Source organism: Chiloscyllium plagiosum, unplaced genomic scaffold, assembly GCF_037043375.1.
Source record: "Chiloscyllium plagiosum isolate Xiang-an unplaced genomic scaffold, Cpla_swu_hap1 HiC_scaffold_11, whole genome shotgun sequence".
NCBI classification, from domain to species: Eukaryota; Metazoa; Chordata; class Chondrichthyes; order Orectolobiformes; family Hemiscylliidae; genus Chiloscyllium; species Chiloscyllium plagiosum.
Window position 1 is genome coordinate 49,554,350 of NW_028270149.1, and position 22,314 is coordinate 49,576,663.

General features: G+C 40.7%; 1 protein-coding gene across 7 annotated transcripts in view; it reads left to right on the top strand.

Moving 5' to 3' along the window:
• Nucleotides 1-22,314, top strand: part of nhsl2 (NHS-like 2) — a 357,452-nt gene that overhangs the window by 311,545 nt on the left and 23,593 nt on the right. For 6 of the 7 annotated variants that reach the window (XM_043704715.2, XM_043704713.2, XM_043704718.2 and 3 more), the window contains exons 2-4: nucleotides 2,027-2,179; nucleotides 19,043-19,176; nucleotides 20,927-21,122. In XM_043704715.2, coding sequence (XP_043560650.2) covers nucleotides 2,027-2,179; nucleotides 19,043-19,176; nucleotides 20,927-21,122 — 483 coding nt within the window. Of the gene's footprint in view, nucleotides 1-2,026; nucleotides 2,180-2,333; nucleotides 2,426-19,042; nucleotides 19,177-20,926; nucleotides 21,123-22,314 lie in introns of those variants that run through there. The other variant, XM_087992041.1, reaches the window with a different exon arrangement.

Sequence of the window (22,314 nt, forward strand, 5' to 3'; positions counted from 1 at the left end):
TGTGGGACTAGATTGGTTTGGGATATCTGGTCGGCATGGGCGGGTTGGACCGAATGGTCTGTTTCCATGCTGTTCATCTCTATGACTCTATGACTACTCCACCAATCTTTGTGTCATTTGCAAACTTTCTGATCAGACCACCTAGGCTCTCCTCCAGACCATTTATGTATATCCCAAACAATTGTGGCCCCAGCACTGATCCCTGTGGAACACCTCTGGTCACCTTTCTCCTTTTTGAGGAACTCCCTTCAACTACTACTCTCTGTCTCCCGTTGTTCAACCAGTTCTTTATCCACCTAGCTAGAACACCCTGCGCACCATGTGACTTCACTTTCTCCATTAGTTTGCCATCGGGAAATTTACCAAACACCTTACTAAAGTTCATGTCTATGACAATTACAACCCTTCCTTCACCTAACAACTTGGTCACTTCCTCAAAGAACTCTATTAAGTTGGTAAGGCACAATCTCCCCCACACAAAACCATGTTGCCTATCACTGATAAGCCCATTCTCTTCCAAATATAAATAGATCCTATCCCTCAGTACCTTCTCCAGCAACTCTCACACCACTGACATCAGGCTCACTGGCCTGTAGTTACCTGGAATATCCATACTACCCTTGCTAAAGGAGGACACTATATAGGGCTTGTGCAGTGAGGCATTATTGGTAAAGCTGAGAAATAAGAAGGGTGCAGTTACATTGTTGGGGCTATATTACAGGCCTCCCAACAGTGAGCGTGAGGTAGAAGAACAAATAAGTAAACAGATTATGGAAAGATGTAGAGGCAACAGGGTGGTGGAGATGGGAGATTTCAATTTTCCCAACATTGACTGGGATACACTTAGTGTCAGAGGTATGGATGGGGCAGAATTTGTAAGGAGCATCCAGGAAGGTTTTCTAGAGCAGCATGACAACAGTCGAACTAGGGAAGGGGCCAGAAGATTCTGAAGTTATCAGAAAAAACTTGAGTGCAAAAATAGTTGTTGATTAGATTCCCTACAGTATGGAAACAGGCTATTTGGCCCAACAATTCCACACCGACCCTCTGAAGAGTAGCCCACCCAGACCCATTCCCCTATCCTATATTTACCTGACAGTGGGCAATTTAGTATGGCCAATTCACCTGATGATCTGCATATCTTTGGATTGTTGGAGGAAACTGGAGCACACCCACACATACACTGAAAGAATGCACAAACACCGCACAGACAGTCACCTGAGGCAGGAATTGAACCCAGGTCCCTGGCACTGTGAGGCAGCATTGCTAACCACTGAGCTACTGTACTGGGGTTATTTTTTATTTTCATAATATTTTCCCATCTTTCTTGCCACTACTCGTGCCACATCAGGGAAGGAAAATTCTATCTTTAAATTTCTTTATCTGGGTGCAACTCATGAAATGTTGATTATAACTTGTCATAAGTTCGGTTATGACCATGTACAGCACTCTATATGTGACTGATCATTTTTGATGCTCTCCAGGATGGTTTTCATTCACAAAATCTTTGGAGGTTGTGCCTGCATTATATTTAATCTAATGGTCATTTATATTGTTTGGTAGCTTGGTATATTCAGCTCATGTCTGTCTCCACTTTATTTTGCAAATTAAACACTAACTGGGGAGTTCTACAATATCTGTACATGTTCAAAGATACTTTATTGCTCCATGACATTGATTCATTGATTGCCTGTTGCTGCTGGAGGAGACTCAGTACTTTAGTTGCAATTGATTGTAAAGACTTGACACAGGATGCTGGTATTTTACATTTCCTGCTGATTAATATGACATACCAATGGATGCTCACATTATTGTTTATATCAGCGATAGAGGGTGATACAGCACAAAACTCATGCATCGAAGTCGGTAGAGTAACTGAAGTTTATAGTGAATTTATCTGTTTAACTTAGAGCAAATAAAAGCTACATTTGAACTCCAGCCACATTCCTTAAATGTTCCATTACAGCCTGCTTCTTGTCATCTTTTTGGACTAATATTGATGTACACATTTATTTATTGTCTTCAGCTGGATCAAACTTGGAACAGGAGAGTAAGAGGACTGCCCACTTCAAATCGTTATGGCAACAAAATGTAAATGTGTTCAGCTCCTCTACCAGACCACCCTGTGTGGAGGAATTGCATCAAGAAGCGCAGCTCAACCTTCAAGCTCTGCTTCAAGGTAAAAACAGACTGAATCTAATGGCGTGACTTGTGATGGAAATGTCAGGCTAAACAGTTAAATATAGATTGGCTGTGTCATTTCTCAGGAGAGAGGGGGTAGAATGAAGCCATGTTGTCAACGGCAGCAGCCAAGTCATTTGTTTTTTTTGGATTAATTCTCTCTTCCTCTATATTTATGCTTGTATTTGTTAGTAACTTCTGGTACCTTGTCAAAATTACCATTGTACAACTCTGATCCTAAACAGTAAGTTTAAGTTTTATTTTATTATTTTAATTCATTCATGCAATATGAGCATCATTGGCTAGACCAGCATTTCTTTTGTCTATCCCTAACTGCACTTGTTTATGTGGTGGTGAGCCACCATCTTGAATCCCTGCAGGCCATATGGTATATAGGAACTCATAGGAACATTAGGAAGGGAGTTCCAGAATTTTGACCCAACAACAGAGAAGTAATGTTGATATAATCCCAAGTCATAATGCTGTATGGTTTGAAAGAGAACTTGTTGCTAGGTCAAACTTCAGGAGGTGGTGGTAGTCTCATGAATCTACTGCGCGATTTGTCCTTCTTGGTTCAAGAAATTGTGGCTTTGACAAGTGCTGACTAAGTAGCTGTGGTGTGTTTTGTGGATGGTATATGTACAAAGCTGTCACTCCTCCGATGGAGGGACTGATTACTAATGATTGTGACTAATGTGGCAAATAATTGGGTTATTTGTTCTAGATGGTATCAGTCATCTCGAGTCCGCTTGAGTTAGGAAGTGGAGAGTATTCCATCACATGCCTAGCTTATGTTTTGTTAATAATGGACAGGGTTTGGAGACCATAGTGTTAAAGGTGTAGATGGAGAGGAATTTCTTAAGTGTGTACAAGACAATTTTCTGATTCAGTATATGGATGTACCTACTAGAGAAGGTGCAAAACTTGACCTACTCTTGGGAAATAAGGCAGGGCAGGTGACTGAGATGTCAGTGGGGGAGCACTTTGGGGCCAGCGACCATAATTCTATTAGATTTAAAATAGTGATGGAAAAGGATAGACCAGATCGAAAAGTTGAAGTTCTAAATTGGAGAAAGGCCAATTTTGACGGTATTAGGCAAGAACTTTCAAAAGCTGATTGGAGGCAGATCTTCACAGGGAAAGGGATGGCTGGAAAATGGGAAGCCTTCAGAAATAAGATAACAAGAATCCAGAGAAAGTATATTCCTGTCAGGGTGAAAGGGAAGGCTGGTAGGTATAGGGAATGCTGGATGACAAAAGAAATTGAGGGTTTGGTTAGGAAAAAGAAGGAAGCATATGTCAGGTATAGACAGGATTGATCAAGTGAATCCTTAGAAGAGTATAAAGAAAGTAGGAATATACTTAAGAGGGAAATCAGGAGGGCAAAATGGGGACATTAGATAGCTTTGGCAAATAGAATTAAGGAGAATCCAAAGGGTTTTTACAAATATATTAAGGACAAAAGTGTAACTAGGGAGAGAATAGGGCCCCTCAAAGATCAGCAGAAAATGGGGGAGATACTAAATGAATATTTTGCATCAGTATTTACTGTGGAAAAGGATAAGGAAGATATAGACTGTAGGGAAATAGATGGTGACATCTTACAAAATGTCCATATTACAGAGGAGGAAGTGCTGGATGTCTTGAAACGGTTAAAAGTGGATAAATCCCCAGGACCTGATCAGGTGTACCTGAGAACTCTGTGGGAAGCTAGAGAAGTGATTGCTGGGCCTCTTGCTGAGATATTTGTATCATCGATAGTCACAGGTGAGGTGTTGGAAGACTGGAGGTTGGCAAACATGGTGCCACTGTTTAAGAAGGGCGGTAAAGACAAGCCAGGGAATTATAGACCGGTGAGCCTGACCTCGGTGGTGGGCAAGTTGTTGGAGGGAATCCTGAGGGACAGAGTGTACATGTATTTGGAAAGGCAAGGACTGATTCGGGATAGTCAACATGGCTTTATGTGTGGGAAATCGTGTCTCAAAAATTTGATTGAGTTTTTTGAAGAAGTAACAAAGAAGATTGATGAGGGCAGAGCAGTAGATGTGATCTATATGGACTTCAGTAAGGCGTTCGACAAGGTTCCCTGTGGGATACTGATTAGCAAGGTTAGATCTCATGGAATACAGGGAGAACTAGCCATTTGGATACAGAACTGGCTCAAAGGTAGAAGACAGAGGGTGGTGGTGGAGAGTTGTTTTTCAGACTGGAGGCCTGTGACCAGTGGAGTGCCACAAGGATCAGTGCTGGGCCCTCTACTTTTTATCATTTACATAAATGATTTGGATGCGAGCATAAGAGTTACAGTTAGTAAGTTTGCAGATGACACCAAAATTGGAGGTGTAGTGGACAGCGAAGAGGGTTACCTCAGATTACAATAGGATCTGGATCAGATGGGCCAATGGGCTGAGAAGTGGCAGATGGAGTTTAATTCAGATAAATGCAAGGTGCTGCATTTTGGGAAAGCAAATCTTAGCAGGACTTATACACTTAATGGTAAGGTCCTAGGGAGTGTTGCTGAACAAAGAGACCTTGGAGTGCAGGTTCATAGCTCCTTGAAAGTGGAGTCACAGGTAGATAGGATAGTGAAGAAGGCGTTTGGTATGCTTTTCTTTATTGGTCAGAGTATTGAGTACAACAATTGGGAGGTCATGTTGCGGCTGTACAGGACATTGGTTAGGCCACTGTTGGAATATTGCATGCAATTCTGGTCTCCTTCCTATCAGAAAGATGTTGTGAAACTTGAAAGGGTTCAGAAAAGATTTACAAGGATGTTGCCAGGGTTGGAGGATCTGAACTACAGGGAGAGGCTGAACAGGCTGGTGCTGTTTTCCCTGGAGCGCCGGATGCTGAGAGGTGACCTTATAGAGGTTTACAAAATTATGAGGGGCATGGATAGGATAAATAGGCAAAGTCTTTTCCCTGGGGTTGGGGAGTCCAGAACTTGAGGGCATAGGTTTAGGGTGAGAGGGGAAAGATATAAAAGAGACCTAAGGGGCAACTTTTTCATGCAGAGGGTGGTACGTGTATGGAATGAGCTGCCAGAGGATGTGGTGGAGGTAGGTACAATTGCAACATTTAAGAGGTATTTGGATGGGTATATGAATAGAAAGGGTTTGGAGGGATGTGGGCCAGGTGCTGGCACTTGCGACTAGATTGGGTTGGGATATCTGGTTGGCATAGACGGGTTGGGCCGAAGGGTCTGTTTCCATGCTGTACATCTCTATGACTCTATGACTCTATTCAGGATGCTCATAGATGAAGCAACTGAAGATGATTGCGCCTGGGACACTACCCTGAGAAACTCCTGCACTGATTGCCTGTAACTAAGATGGATGACCTCCAATAACTACAACTATCTTCCTACCAGAGGACAGATTTCCCCCGATTTCACAGAATCATAGAAAGGTTACAGTACAGAAAGAGGCTATTTAACCCATTGCATCTTCGTCAGGCTAAAAAATAATCTAGTCACCCCTCTACTTCTATTTTCCAAGCCTCTATCTATAGCCTTGCAGGATATAATAATTCAGGTGCAGATCTGGGTTCCTTTTTAAACAATTTGAATGTTTCTACCTTCATCACCAAACCAGGCAGTGAATTCCTGCCATCACCACACTATCTTTTTCTCTCATGTCCCCCTTAAAACCTCTTCCAGTGACCTGCAATCTATGCTGTTGGTAATTGATCTCCCCACTGGAGGAAACAGGTCTTCACTGCCTACTCTACCTGGGCCCCTCATAATTTTGAGTCTTCATTTAATCATCCTTTAGCCTTCACTTTTCTATGGAAGGTGGCCGTAGCCTATCTAATCTTTCATCCTGTCTGCAGTTTTCAAGCCCTGGCAATATCCTAGTAAATCTCATCTGTACTCTCTACAGGTAATTTTGTCCTTCCTTAATCTGTGACCAAAATTGTACACAAAGTCTAGCTTGCCCTAATCAGCATTTCATACAGCTTCATCATTGACACCTCGCATTTGTACTGTATACATTGGTGAATAGAGGAAAGCATTACATATGCTTTCTTTATCACCTTATACACCTGTCCTTCCACCTTCAAGGAGCTATGAACAAGCAGTCCAGGGTCTCTCCCTTCTTTACCCTTCTTAATATCTGCTGTGTTTACTCTGTCTTCCCTACCTCTTTTTTATTTAACCAAGCTTCAACCTCTCATTATTTTAAAAGTCATACCTTACCTTTTTCTAACTCCCTAAAAATCATCTGCTTTCAGAATTGGATCCCCTTTCCTACCTAAGACATTGGTAGCAAAATGAGTAATAGGTTCTAGTTGTTCACATTTTCCCAGGAGCATATCTTGCGGTCGATGTGAGACATCCTTAATTGAGAGGCAACATATCACCCTAGAGTCACAACTAAAGCTGCAGAAACATCTATGTGTTCCCTGACTGACAAATCCCCTATCGCAACTGCTTCTCCCTTGTTCCTCCCTTCCTGCATAATTAACCCACCCAGGGTTCCTCGAATTGAATATGCTCCTCCAAAGAACCAACTGCCTCAGCGTATCGATGGAAAACTGATTCATGAGCAGGACCTCCAGAGGGATTCCTGCACTCATGGCCTACTTCTCCTGGATTATCTGGTAGTCCTTATTCTGCCTCAAAATCCTAGTCTATTGTATGACCACCTCTCTAATGTGGTTTCTGTGAACCACAGTGACTCCAGCAGCTGTTCAAGCTCCAAATAATGGAGCTCAAGTTTCTGTAACTGGTGGAATTTCTTGTATATAATTAGTTGAGTCACCAGTGGCATCTATAACTTCCCACATATCCCAAGATACTTGTCCACATAATCAAGTTACCCTTCCACCCCTTAAATTTATTTCGCTTATGTTATTTTTGACTGATAAGATTACAGTTTTGCTAGCACTTTTTGATGCCATACTTGGTAAAATATTGTCTTGACATCAAGGGCAGACCCTCACACATTTTTAATTCCGAAGTTCAGCTTTTTGGTCTAAGTTTGGACTAAGGCTGTCATTCAGGCAGGAGCTGAGTGGCCCAAACAGAACCCGTAGTGCCAGTATGCAAATTAATACTGAGCAGGTGCCACTAGACAGCACTACCAACCAGCCCTTCCATCACCTTGCTGATCATCAAGAGTAGACCAATGAGACAGTGATTGAACATATTGGATTTGTCCGGATTTTTGTGGACAGAGCATACCTGAGCTGCTTTCCATATTACCAGGTAGATGACTGGAACAGCTTGGTTAGGAACTCAGCTAATGCTGGTAAACAAGTCTTCATTACAATTGCCAAAATGTTGTCAACACCTACACATTATTCAGTACCGTAAATCATTTTTAGATATTACATGGAGTGAATCAAATTGGCAGAAGACTGGCATTTGTGACCTGGGGACCTCCGGAAGTGGTCAAGATCGGTCATCTATGTGGCGCTTCTGGCTGAAGTACAAGTCACTGTAACCATACTCAGCTTAGCATTGCACTGAGCACCAGCTGCTTTTCAGTTTTTGCTGCTGCTTCTTTCTCGAGGATCCTAATCCCAGCTGTAGCTTTGTGAACTCCTGCCCTGCTACGCCAGAAAATATGTGATGCATTGCTAACAGAAGTGGTTTTTATTTTTCATAATAGTTTTCAAACTGGGTCCATGACAATTGGAAGAGACTTTCTGGGGTCTGTGACAAGTGAATGATGTGGCAGGCCATATAAGGGATGATGATTGAGAGCAACTGAGTGAGTGGTGACCAGTGCCATACTTAACTCCCACTCATTTCCTCCCGGACCTCAAATCACTTTCTGCTTGCTTCACCCTTGCAACATCTTCTACTCCATTCCTTCACTATCTTTCTCTCTCTGTGCTCCCACTCTCTCTTTCTAATCCCTTCTTGTATTCTTGGGCTTTCATTCTATGCTCCTGCATTCTTCCCACTCCCTGCTCCCTGTACTCCTACGCTCACTGTACTCCCACTCTGGGCATCTGCTCTCTCCAGGTGTTGTTGTCCTTATGCCTCTACTGCTTCCTGGATTCTTGTTCTTTCAGGCCCTGGCACTCTGTGATCCTGCTTTTTACTTACTCCTGCCAACGATAGACAGACTGTACTGTAAGAAGCAGGAAACCCGAATCTCACAGAGTGACAACCTGTTTTCTGAGAAGCATCATTAAAATGTGATGTTACCATTAACTTTTTAACAATGGCAGCTAACCATTACAAGTAGGTTGTAATGATATAGTTTAGCTGGCGAGTCTAGGATTACTAAATAAATTTTAAACTATCCTTCAACCTAAAAAAAATTGAGAACTACTCACATATAGTGTGTTACACCTTGGATGGTAGATGAATCTGCCTTTTTTTCCAAATCAAAGAAAAATACTATGGATACTGGAAATCTGAAATAACATAGTCAATAGATCTAGAAGCTTCACTGGAGAGAGAAACAAAGTTAATGCTTCATGTGTGTGACCATTCATCGGGACTGGATGGAGTTAGAAATATAATTCAGCATATTATATTCACTGCTCAAGATGGAGTCAGCTGTACTAGGGAGACCATGTGTCGATTGAATGACAATGATGCAGAAAATCTCTGATTTCCCAAGTGTTATCCTGAGCCATTTGTCACCTGTCTTTACAATTCCGTCCTTTTTCCTCTGTGTGATATTTTTCAGTATAGATTTTAACAGTTCCAAACCATAATGTCTACCCCATTTTTGTTTCCTTTTTTACAGGTTTTGATGTTATTCTTGTTTACCTTTCTTACTTTTCAAGTGGGAATCATTTATCATATCTCCTCTTTGTCCCTTGCTCTACTTCCACTCTATATTTCTTGCACCAACTTTTTGGTCATCTCGTCTTTCCTGTCTTCAACATGAAGAATGTTACCCTTTCTTCGTTTCCCCATCTGTCCACTTTCAATTGCTGAAGCTTTTCTAATTTTTTCCTGGATGTTATGTATGGTCATTGAGGCGTAAACATGATTTCTCTCTCTGGATTCTGCACCACCTGCTGAGCATTCCCAACATTTTGGCTTTTTGTCTGATAATGCACATCACTCTTCTTAAATATTCCATTGGACATGTAACTGTAAATAGATCATCTTATTCATCAAAAGATGTGCAGGTTAGGTGGATTGGCCATGCTAAATGCGAGTTTACGGGGATAGGGTAATAAAATGGAGGGCTGTTGCACACTTGTTGGGCTGAATGGCCTCTTTCTGTACTGTATGGATTCTATGAAAATTACTACTTTAGATAGCAGAGATTTAGGATTGTGAAAGTTAGGCTGTGAATTTTTGTTAAATCACTACAACTTTGGTGGAACTGCGATGAACGATTAACCCATGTTCATTGTTTCTGATTAAGGCAGTGTGCCAACTTCATGCCAAGTGCTGGTTACCCTGATTGGAGTGTGGAGCCAGAAACATGTGGTTGCACTCCTTAGCAGCTGCCCCAAAATCGTGAGAATTAGTTAAAATCAGCCTGCATCTCTTAAAGCAGAAATGAATTTTGACTCGAGTAACTACTGGAAGGCAATCGACAAAAGAGTCAGGCCTGGGAAGACACAAGTTCAGCAAAAGAAAAGCTGGAATGCACTGGAGGCTCTGGTTGAGGAAGTCTATATAAGAGCAGAGAGGTTGTGGACCTGGAGGAGGCCAGCAGATTGTCCAGCCAAATTCTGAGAAGGCAGAGGAAAAAGAGAACCTTTCTGTCAAGGCCATGAATCAAACTCCCAAAACCTGGGTATAATGCAGAAATGGCTAAAATTCACCTCACATAGCTGGTCAAATTCAGTGAATGCATCTTCAAAGGCAGAATGGTTTTATGAAAAACTAATCATGTTTGACTAATTTGCTAGAGCTCTTTGAAGATGTAACAAGCAAAGTGGATAATGGAGATCTTGTAGATGTAATATATCTGGACTTCTGCAAAGAACTTGATAAGGTGCTGCATAAAAGGTTAATTCACAAGGTTGGATCATATGGGAGTAGGGGTAATTTATTAGCTTGGACAGGCTTGGACAGTGTTGTCCTCATTGCACAACACTCATTATATCTTGCCAAACTGAAAAGGACCCATTTTATACCTAATCTTTGTGTTCTGCTAGTTATGTGACCTTCTTGCCATGGTCTTTCATTTGATATAATAACTACAGTGGGACCTCTTCAAATGCCTTCTGAAAATCTAAGTACTCCAATTGATCAGTCACACATGATTTCCCTTTCATAAAACCATATTGACTCTTCCTGATTCCACTGAGATTTTTCCGAGTGACCTTAATAATAGATTTCAGCATTTTTCCTATGACCAATTTTAAGCTAGCTGGCCTGCTGTATTCTCCTACTTTTCTGTCTCCTTCCTAACTTGAAATGAGGAATCACATTTGCTATCTTCCAATCTGAAAGGACCTTTTCAGAAAATCAAACTTGAAACAAATGCATGAGTAGCTCACAAGACCCATATTTTAAGATGATAGGATAAAGTTCTGAGGAAGGGTCACTTGACCCAAAATGTTAACTCTGATTTCTCTCCACAGATGCTGCCAAATCTGCTGAGCTTTTCCTACAATTTCTATTTTTGTCTCTGATATACAACATTTGCACTTCTTTCTGTTTTTATAAAGTACATTAAAATCTGGGACATTTAAAATCTTTTTCATGGAGTGTGGGCTTCACTGGCTATACCATTGCCCATTTCTAATTGCCCAAGGAGCAGTTAGGAGTCAACCACATTGATATGGGTGTGGAGTCACATGTAAACCAGATCAGGTAAAGACAACAGTTTTCCCTACCTAAAGGATATTATAAAAACCCATCTAGTTCACCAACTAGCAACCATAGTTACATGGTTGCTATTAAGCTAACTTTTAATTCTAGTTCTTTATTCACTTAAAATTTTGCCAGCTGCTAGGGTGGGATTTGAAGCCGTGTCACATGCCAGAGGATTAGCTCGGGTTTCTGGATTACTCATCCAGTGACATTACCACAATGTCACCACCTTCCCCCTTACCAGGTTTTTATTTTGAATAGTGTTTTTTTGAGTATTCTATCCCTGATAATTTTCACTGTTTTAAGTCCCTCCCTTTCTTTCACCTCCTGATTGACAATTATTTATGGGATATTAATTGTATTGCCTACAATGGAAACTGTTGCAAAATATTTGCTCAGATCATCTGCCATTTCCTAATTTTCCATTATCAATTCCTCAACTCACTTTCTAGAAGACTAGCACTTGCTTTACTTGCTCTTCCCATTTTTAAGTACTGATGGAAGCTCTTATTTTTTCATATTTCTCACTAGCTTTCTATCATATACTGATTTCTCCCTTGGTAATAATTTTTTGTTATTGTTTATGTTCTGCTCAATCTACTGATTTGCTGCTCACATTTTCTGGCATTATATACTTTTTTCTTTTAATTTGAAACCATCTTACTTAGTTAGCTACTGTTCTTAGTCCTTCCCTTTTTAGTCCTCCTTTGTGATGGAATTCATCATTTCCATATATTCTGAAATATCTTCTTAAATGTCTGACATTGAGTGTCTCCTGAGTTACTGATTTAACCCGCTTCCCCCACTCCAGTATGAGTTAGCCAGAGTTCATTTCATGCCTTCAAAATTGCCCTTTTACTTAATTTATTTCCATATATGAAGGTCACTGATCCTTGAGACATGCCATAGATAACTGTGATGGGCCATTTGTGGGAGATGCTCTAGCTGCAGATTGACAGTGAGAGTGAAGCCAGGTGAATATAGTCTCGCTGAGCTATATGATGGAGGTGATAGGTTGGAGGAGGAGCTGCCACAGACCAGGGGACTCCGTAGTCTTTGACTTCAGGCGGAGAACAAATAAAGATTCTGCGATTGGCCTCAGGCTCCAAAGTTGGGAAAGTGTCAAAAAAACATTCCCACTGGTTCCTACATTAACCATAATTGGAAAATATCTATCTCCTAACAGATGTTACTTGACTAGAATGTTGGAGCCACTTCCCTTCTCACGTCTTCAGCCAAAATTGCAGATCTCACCTGAAGATGCCAGCAGCCATGATCTGCACATTTACAGTCATAGAGATGTACAGCATGGAAACAGACCCTTCGGTCCAACTCGTCCATGCTGAACAGATTATAAACTATTCTAGACCCGATTACCAGTATTTGACCTCTATCCATCCAAAACCTTCTTATTCATGTACCCATCCATTTGCCTTTTTAAATGTTGTAATTGTACCAACCTTCATCACTTCCTCTGGCAGTTCATTCCATACATGCAACACGGTCTGCTTTGCCCCTTAGGTCCCGTTTAAAATCTTCTCCTCTCACCTTATACGTCTGTGCCCTAGTTTTAGACTCCCCTAACCTGGGGAAAAGACACTGATTATTTACCGTATCCATGCCCATCAAGAGTTTATAAGGCTCAATAAGGTCACCCTTCACCTCTGACACTCCAGGTAATTTAGCCCGAGCCTATATAGCCTCTCCCTATAGCTGAAACCCTCCAACTCTGGCAACATCCTAATAAATCTTTTCTGATCAACGTCTTAACAATTCAGAATAACCATCCTGCTTGTTTGCTCAAAGAGCAGGTTAACATTGAAACACAACAGGAAGACAGTGGGATCTGAGTGTAGATAAGTTCCTTCATTTTATCAGTTGAAGTTTGCCAGACTGACGTGAAAACTGGAACCTTAGTATTTATGCTCAGGCCTGAATAATTACTGTACAGATGAAGCATTGATGAACTTCTGAACTTTTGTGAGTGGCAAGTGTCAGATTGCTTGGAAAAAGGGGAAGACACTCTTTTGAACTCTGAGAGTCAATATCTAAAAGGGTGGCATCATATAAGAGTGTTATTGCTTATCCTATTTGAAACCTCCTCTTCGGATTTCACACATTGCCTAACATTTTACTTCCTCTTTCCAAACGTGTAAGTCATATTGTTACAGCCATTATAAAATTTACTGCAGATGTTATTTATTAACCTTTCCTGTACTGATCACATTTTTGCAATGTGGTTTTCTCTTCTCAAGATACAGAACTACACAAAGATTATGAATTCGCAAATCCTGGAAATCTTTTAACACTTTTGCAACAAGTATGTGCTCTGTGTTAGCTAGACAGTGCATGCCCATTGATTGTTAATAAATTAGTTTATTTGATCATTATCTCATTGGATTTTATGGGAACTTACTGTGTACAAATTGGCTGCATTGCTAATTGCCTGAGCACCCCAATGTATAAAAACATAGAAGCCAGATCAATTAGTTGGAGTATTTTATAGATCTTTGGTCTCCATATTATTGAAAGGATAATAAGATACTAAAGAACTTTCAAAACATTAAACAAACTGAGGATCTTTTGTCAGAAACAAAATTGAGTGATGACCTAAATGAGGTGGTTAAAATTATGAGAAGGCTTGATAAAATAAGATTAGAGAAGATGTTTTTGATTTTTGTGCCATAAACATAACAATAACAACAGGGATATCAGGAAGAGCTTTTTTGCTTAGAGTGATTTAAAATGTGTTGCTTGCTGCTTTCTGGAATAGTTGAGGTGAACAGTCTTAGATGCAATTGAAGTAGTGCTAAATAAATGCATGTGGGATAAAGGAGAAACAGGATATCAGCAGCAATTTGTTTTTTTATGGGATCTTTTAAAGTTAAAAAAGAGCAAGATTGACATTGAGCCACATTACAAGACACCGGGGCCAATAACGTTTTTACTCAGTGAAGTAGATTTCAAGGAGTGTGCTAAGCGAGGTAGCAAGGCTGTGAACTTGCAAGAGTTCCAGAGCTTGAGTACTGGACAACCAAATCCATAATCACCAATAGTGCAGCATTTAAAATTGTGGATATTGAGGAGACCAGAATTAGAAACACATAAATCTCTTTAATGATTATGGGGTTGGAGTAGTTTACCAAAATAGAGAATAGTAAAGCCTTGGAGGGATTTGTAAACAAGCAATCCCTTGGTCTTAAGACTAACTTCCTGAATGAGAGCACTAAGGTCTGGGGTGATGGGTAAGTAGGACTTGGTACAGGAGCAGCTAAATTTTAAGTGATTTTTATGTTTATAAAAGGGTAGAATGTGGAATACTCACAAAAACAGACTGGTACCACCTCAGTAGGTGAGGTCGCACAGCAAACAACTTGATGGCTACAGACTGTGTCTTGCATTTTGCTGACTGTGATGCTTACAGATGTTCAAGAGAGAAAAGCTTTTGGACTGAGATCAGATGACATGTGGTCAACAGTAAAATAATGAATTAAAGGAGCTAGTGACAGCATAAAGGAGCTGGATTCATTAACATCCATTCATGTTAACTTATTAAACTAACAAACAGCTTCAAAAGAAGCTGACACTGACAACCAGCTCAATAGAGATTTATTGTAGATGAAGACTTTGGATGTAACAATACAGGCTTGTCACTAACTATAGTTATAAGCAACAGTCCATCAGTTTTATTATGATGCTTAATAAACTACTATCATAGGGCAAGCCAGACAGAGAATAGCCAGGGAATTCCTAGAGGCATGGCATTCATCCACAAACTCCATCAACAAACACAACGACCTGGACCCAATATACCAACCACTACAGCGGACAGCTGAAACTGACAACCGGAAGCGGCAGGGACAGACCACTATAAACACCGGAGGAAACACCACAGAAGCGCTTCGCAGGAGGCTCCCAAGCACTGATGATGTCGCCTAGCCAGGGGACGAAACATTTGCAACAAAAACTTCCAGCTCGGCGAACAGAACCACAACATGCTTAAAAGCATTCAAAGTAATGGTGATTTAGAAATTACCGATGGGATGTGAGTTCTGAAAGTATTAGATTATTTAAATGTTGTTATTTTCCATCCTGAACATTTTCTTTTTGCCACCTGAAGTGTTATATTTCTAAGTAATTTAATGCCAACAAATTAAATATCTTAGTCCACTTGTCAAATTCAGTCAAACAACGTTTTCAGACACCCGTTTCTAAGTGTATCTAAATTGTATCTAAGTTGTACCAATTCCACAAGTTCAGTGAATAGATGAAACTAAAGAATGTACTTCCACTAGGGAATAGTCAACTTACCTCCCACAGAAAGCAACTGAAACCAATATTAAATAATTTTAATCTTCTTATGAATGTGATGCAGTCAGTGGAACTTAATCCTCCAGCCAGGCCAGGATTGCTCACTTTTTTTCAGGCCTTCTTTAGGATACAATAAGCAAATATCTGCCTCTTGTGGAGGTGCAAAATCAGTGGATAGCCCAAAGTAAAATAAAATTTAGGTTCTATTCTGACCTTAAAGACAGGAGGCTGATTAAAGAGATTGGTGCTTTCAGATAATTAAGTATGAAACTGTTATTCTTACATTTCTTGGATGTTTTGTTGTTTTTGGAATTTTCCAATTTTGGTCTCAACATCCACCATTTCAAATGCTGCACTGTTGGTGGCCATGGATTTGATTATCCAGGTCTCAAGCTCTGGCTTTCTTTAATGTCACATGAAGTAGTCCATGTTCCAATGCAAGAAGGTCTGGACAAGTTTGGGCTGACAAGTGGCAAGTTACATTCTCACCATAGAAATGCCAGACTATGACCATCACCAATAACAGTCAAGCTAACCACTGCCCTTGACATTCAATGGTACTTCCATCGCTGAATCCCCCACTATCAACATACTGGAGGTTACCATTGACCAAAAACTCAACTGAACTCACCACATAAACACAGTGGCTACAAGAGCAGGTCAGAGCCTAGAAATTCTGTGAGAAAGTGAGGACTGCAGATGCTGGAGAGTCAGAGTCGAAAAGTGTGGTGCTGGAAAAACACAACAGGAGAATCGACATTTTGGGCATAAGCCCTACATCGGAAATAGTGTGTTGGTAGATCTAGATTCAAATCCCAGCTCTACCAGAGCCGTGTAATAGGGACTCAGATAGAGGTTGAGTTGATGCATCTTACAAAGTTGAGAGAGGGGGCGCTTGTGGAGCAGAGGTAGTGTCCATATCTCTGGGCCAGGAGACCCATTTATTAACATTTCATTATACCCTAGGAATACTGTTGTGAGTAATACACCACCTGACTCCCCAAAGCCTGTCTATCTATCTACAAGGTACAAGTCAAGACTGTGATGGAATACCTTCCACTTGCCTGGATGTGTGCAGCCCCAACAATACTCAAGAAGCTTGATGTCATCCATGACAAAACAGTCCACTTAATTGCCACCACATCCACAAGCATGTACTTTCTCAACCACCAATGCTCAGTAACAGCAGTTTGTATTTTTTATAAGATGCACTGCAGAAATTCACCAAAGGTCCTCAAAAGCATTTTGCAAACCCATGACCACTTCCATTTCGAAGGACAAGGGCAAAGATATATGGGAACACCACTACCTGCAAGCTCCCCTCCAAACCAATTACCATCTTAACTTGGAAATATATCACCGTTCCTTCACTGTTGCTTGTTAAAATCTTGGAATTCCCTCCCTAAAGGCATTGTAGGTCAACCTACAGCAGATGGACTGCAGCAGTTCAAGAAGACAGTTCACTACCACTATCTTAAGGGCAACTAGGTGCAGGCAATGACTGCTGGCCAGCCAGTGACATCAACATCCTACAAATGAATAAAAACATTGAGATATTTTGGTGCTGGTGACCCCCAAGGATTTAACTTTGTACCCATTCTCCTTCTCATATACACACTGCCACTTTGTGACATAATCTGAATACACATTGTTAACTTTTGCATGTATGTTCAGAACACCCAGCTCGACCTCAGCACCAATTCCTCCACTGTCTCTAAATTGTAAGACTGCTTATGCAACATACTCCAATTAAATCTTGAAAGACATAAGCTTTTGCTTTCATTCTCCACTCCAAAATGCATTCCCAATTGCTGAATCTATCCCTTTCTCTGTCAATAATCTGAGACAATTTGTCCATAAGTTTGGTGCCACATTGATTCCAAGACCAGCATCCTACAGTGCATTCCCATCATCCCTAATACTGCCTATTTGCACCTCTGTGACACCGTTCAAATTTACCCTGTCCCTGTTCGTTGTATTGAATTTCTCGCTCATGTCTTAGTTTTCTCTCAACTTGACTATTCCAATGCACTTGTGGCCAGTTTCTGACATTCTTCCTCTGTAAACTGCAGACCTGCCAAATCTCTGCCTGTGTCTTTAACAGCAGTAGGTCTGTTCCTGTATCAATTCTGTGCTCCCCAATGGCTCCCACTCATAGAGGTCCCAATCATGAGGGACGTAGATAAGTTGAATAGCAAAGCTCTTTTCCCAAGGGTGGAGGACTTCAAAACTAGGGGACACATTTTTAAGGTGAGAGGAGTAAAATTTAAAAGGGATCTGAGAGGTTTTTTTTATCATATAGTGAGTGGTTCATATGTAGAGTGAACTACCAGAGGAAATGGTATAAGCAGGTATGGTTACAATATTTAAAAGGAACATGAATAGGAAAGGTTTAGAGGGGTATGGGCCAAATGCAGGCAAGTGGGACTAGTTTCAGAAACATGGTTGGCATGGATGAGCTGGACTAAATGATCTATTTCTGTGCTCTATAACTCTATGACTCTTTGACCAAGCTTTTGATCGCTTGGCTATTCCTTTATGTGGCTCGATGCCATACTTTGTCTTATAAGGCTTGTGTAAAGCACTTTGATATATTTCCTCACATTTAGAGATGTTACATCAATATAAGTTGTTATTGTTGTTAAGGCCTGTGGAAGTTTGTGAAGTCAAAGGTGTTTGATAGGAGAAATTGGGCATGTGTAAAATGGGCATGTACTTATGTATTGCCCTTCATACATTACAGCTTAAGATCAAACTCACTCCAAAGAGATTTTCTGAAACCTCTAACCTCTCATTTAAACAGCAAAACATAAAGTCAGAGTTTCCATTTAAGTACTAACTCTACATCTGCAGGAACTGTAAAGAATGTCATAACTAGTGAAATTAATATTGAATTTTATTTTTTTCTTAACGTTGGAAAATATGGCAGCTAATGTTTATACAAAGTTCTGTAAACAGCAATGAAACAAATCGCCAAATAACAAGTTGACATTTCTGTCAGGGATCACCTAAATGACCGCTCTAAAAGTAACACCAGGTTTCTAAGAGGACAGGCTACCCATGACCAGCAGGAAGACTGTGCAGTAACCTGCAATATTTACCTGCCCTTTATAATTTCTGCACCCTCTTCAGGGACAATCAGCACCTGCACCTAATCAGTAAATTAGGAAAGTTCTGAAGCAATGCTGTTTGAGAGTAGAGATGAGTTGGTGGGTGGGGGAAGGTCTAACACAAATTGTTCCTACTGTGCTGTGGTGATTTGAGGACCAACAAAATCCAACTTTATAGCCATTTCACAAGCAGACACTAAACATCATCAATAACTGACCTGTTAAAAATGCTCTTTCACAAGTCCCATCTTCCTGGAGTTGTTAAAATGTGTTAATTAAAAATATTCCTAATAAAGGAACTTTTTAAGAATTGGATATTTCAGTAAATGAACTGATTTGTGAGAGAAGTCTTCATACAGAATATCTGCACACAGAGAGTGGCTGCACTGCTGGAGGGTACATAAAGTTTTGTTTGCTCAGGTTGTGAGCTATTGTTTCATAACTCCCATCATTATGAAGCAACTCGATTTCATCAGTGAGCCATTTGCATTGTCATTTAGATAATAAGCAACCTTTAGACAGTCTGTAATAGAACAATTATTGTGCCTGCAATTGCAAAGATTGGGATTCAGAATTAACTTTTAAATTTGGAAATGTTGAAATCTCAAGTAATAGCAATTTTCTTTTCAGCCCATCTTGATCCACGTCTCTTCCAACACACCCTAACATGTTGAAATGTGCCTCTTTCTTTCAGAAGAGTTCGGTGAACCTATTGTACAGAACGAAGTGGCTGCAAATACTTTTGGACACAAACCAGTTCTCAACAGAGAGGCTGTTCCTGACAGTTGCCCCAGAAAAGGGGAAAAGCGTATGGAATTTGTTTTGATGGTAAGATGTCCTTATTGTACCATATTAGTAAAATATAGCTGTCTTTTATTGAAAAATGTGTTCAAGAAAACACAGCGACAGGGGTTTTGCACAGGATATAATAACTAATTCTTAGTTTCACTCTGCTAACAGAAGAAAATTAAACTGAAAAAGTGCGTGGATCTATGTTTTATGGTGTGTCTACGTGTTTGTGTTGCGTGTGTCCGTGTATGTTTGTCCATCTATTCTATTGTGTGTCTATTTACAACTAATACCATTAAACCTCGAAACCTGGTTCAATGAACATTACAAGATGACATTGCAATCTCAGCACCAGTGAGTGTTGTGTCTGCCTTTATGTGTGCACATATTTGTTTGTGTTTCCGTATGTGTGTCTGTGTGGTTATGGGCATGTGTGCTTCTGGGGTTTCTCAGATAGGATAATGCACAGCATGATAATGTTTCTTATACATAATAATTCTCCTGACAATCACAGAGTTCCATGGTTAATGTCACATGGGTTGGAGAGGATAGATTTGGGGAAAGGCATCACAGTGGTAATGTCACTGGACTAGTAATTTAAAACCTAAGACTAATATTCTGGTTTGAATCACATCATGTCAGATGGTGAAATCCAAATTCAATAAAAAACCTGTAATTAAAAGCTAGTGGTGACCATGTAACAATCATTATGCCAGGTATATCCTGACCCACCACCAGGACAGACTCATCAGAGGTGATGGAAGAATAGCATACATTCAGGAGGGTGTTGTCCTGGAGGTTCGCAAAATTTGACTCTGGTTGCCATGAATTGCGAAATGGGTATGGAAACAAGCATTGAGGATGACACAGTCTGCCCTGAAGAGAGAATATAATATTGGAACCCGTGAGGGTATGCACTTTGGCAGGGAGAACAGAGGAGCTAAATATTATTAAAATGGTGAAAGACTATGGAAAACTGCAGCACAGAGGGATTTGGATCTCCTCTGGCATAAATCACAAACGGCTGGCAAACAAGTTTAGCTGGTAATAGGAAAGGAAAATGGAATGTTGGCCTTTATTTCAAAGGGAATGCAATAAAAATAGGGAAGTCTTACTAAAACTATACAAGGCACATCTTGAATATTTTGAACAGTGCTTGTCTCCTTGTCTAAGGAAAGTCATATTGACATCTGAGGCAGTACAGAGCCATTCACTAGATTGATCTTGGGCATGAAGAGATTTTCTTATAAGAGGTGGATTATGTTGGGACTGTACTAACTGGAGTTTAAAAGAGTGAGAGAGGACCTTATTGAAATGTACAGCATTCTTCGGGGGCTTGATGGGATAGATGTCGAGAGGTGTTTTCCCCTTGTGGGAAACTCTAGGACCAGAGGGCATAATCTCAGAGTCAGAGGTCACCCATATGAGACAGCAATGAGGAGAAGATTTTTTTCTCTCAGAAATAGCTAATCTGTGGAACTTGGTCTGCAGAGGTGGTAGTGGCTGTATCATTATGGCTGAAAAAGACATTTTTTTTAATAATTAAGGGAATCAAGGGTTCTAGGGGAAAAAGCAAGGTGTGGAGCTGAGGATTATCAGATCAGCCATAACCTTATTCAATACCATCAAGTGGATTTGATGGGCTGAATGATCCACTTCCACTCCTACATCTTATGGTCTTTTGAAATATTTTCTTCAAACTCTGGATTTTTTTTTAAAGCAGTGCTATATATTTAAAACATTTATTGAAGATCAATTTTTCATTGGTTTGTATATTCTGTTGGGTTAGCCAAGCACAAGATCGAGCAGTGAGGATGAGACAACCACCATTGGTATAAGACCACAAGAGCTATTTCTGAACTCGCCATCTACACCAGAGAAGCCACACAAGTGGATTCAGCCCATATCACCATCAACACCAGAGGAAAAAAGGTGGCACCACACGCGAACTACTCAGGTGGATCTTATACCTATCAATGTGACTGGTATGGTTTATTCCCTTTTCCTGTTTGTTAGGCTCACACTGTTGGCTGGGAGACAATCAAAGAGAGCCAGAACTGAAAGGCAGGGTTGATCACTGAATTGAGGACAAGGTTAGTCAGTGCGGAGTGGAGAAGGGAGTCAAGGTCGTTGGGGTGACAGCAACTGCCTTTCCTGCTCAGGGAATGGAATGGAATCTCCATGTTAGATGGCATTGCCCACCACAGCCAATGGGCCAAAGGGAAGCCACTCCTGGAACTTCCCACTGCCCCACCAGCAAAATGTGATCATTCAGCAGCCAGCTGACCTGGGCCTTACTCACTGATTTATTGCTAATTATCCTTTTACTGAAGCAGCTGGATTTAGTCTGTCTTCCACAACTATTTGTTTACATTTCATATTTCAGTACAAACTCCAGACTGTGACTTCCCTTTCCTAAACAGTTCCCCTCACTGGGGAATACCAAACTTTTTTTTGTTGAAATACCTATCACCAATTTATACCCCAAATAATCAAAAAATACCCACTGCCTCCTGGGGAAGTGTAATCAAAGTAAATGATACAAAAGGAAGAAAACCAGGGAGGGAACTCAATCAAAATGATATTGGAGGGGGAGCTAATGCAATTTAAAAGCTTAAAGGGCGAATACCGGCATTTTTTAAACAAAACCACCAAATCACAAATTTGGTGATCTCTTTTTATTTAAATTATTCACATAACTCTCCACCTTGCAAGATGGATGGATGTTGAACCTCAATCATTGAGTTAAAAATTAAATGTCAGGTGGCCATAGTCTTCTGGACCATAGGGCTGCTCTCTCATTACAGAGAGACAGCTGGCGATGTTTTAATTTGAAGTTCACCATGCCTCAGGTGAGGGGAGAGGTTGAGAAGGAGCATCCTTCATAGTTACCTCAATCAGTGTTAAAATAGAGGTTGAGAGAAAGTGAGGACTGCAGATGCTGGAGAGTCAGAGTCGAAAGATGCTGGAAAAGTGCAGCAGGTCAGGCAGCATTCGAGGAGTAGGAGAGTCCACATTTCGGGCATAAGCCCTTCATCAGGAATGTAGGGGTGGGGTGTGGGGGGCAGGGGCCTGAATGATAAATAGGAGGATGGGACTGGTGGGAAGGTAGCTGCGAAGGTGATAGGTAGATGCAGGTGGAGGGTAATGGTGATAGGGTGGAGCAGATAGGTAGGA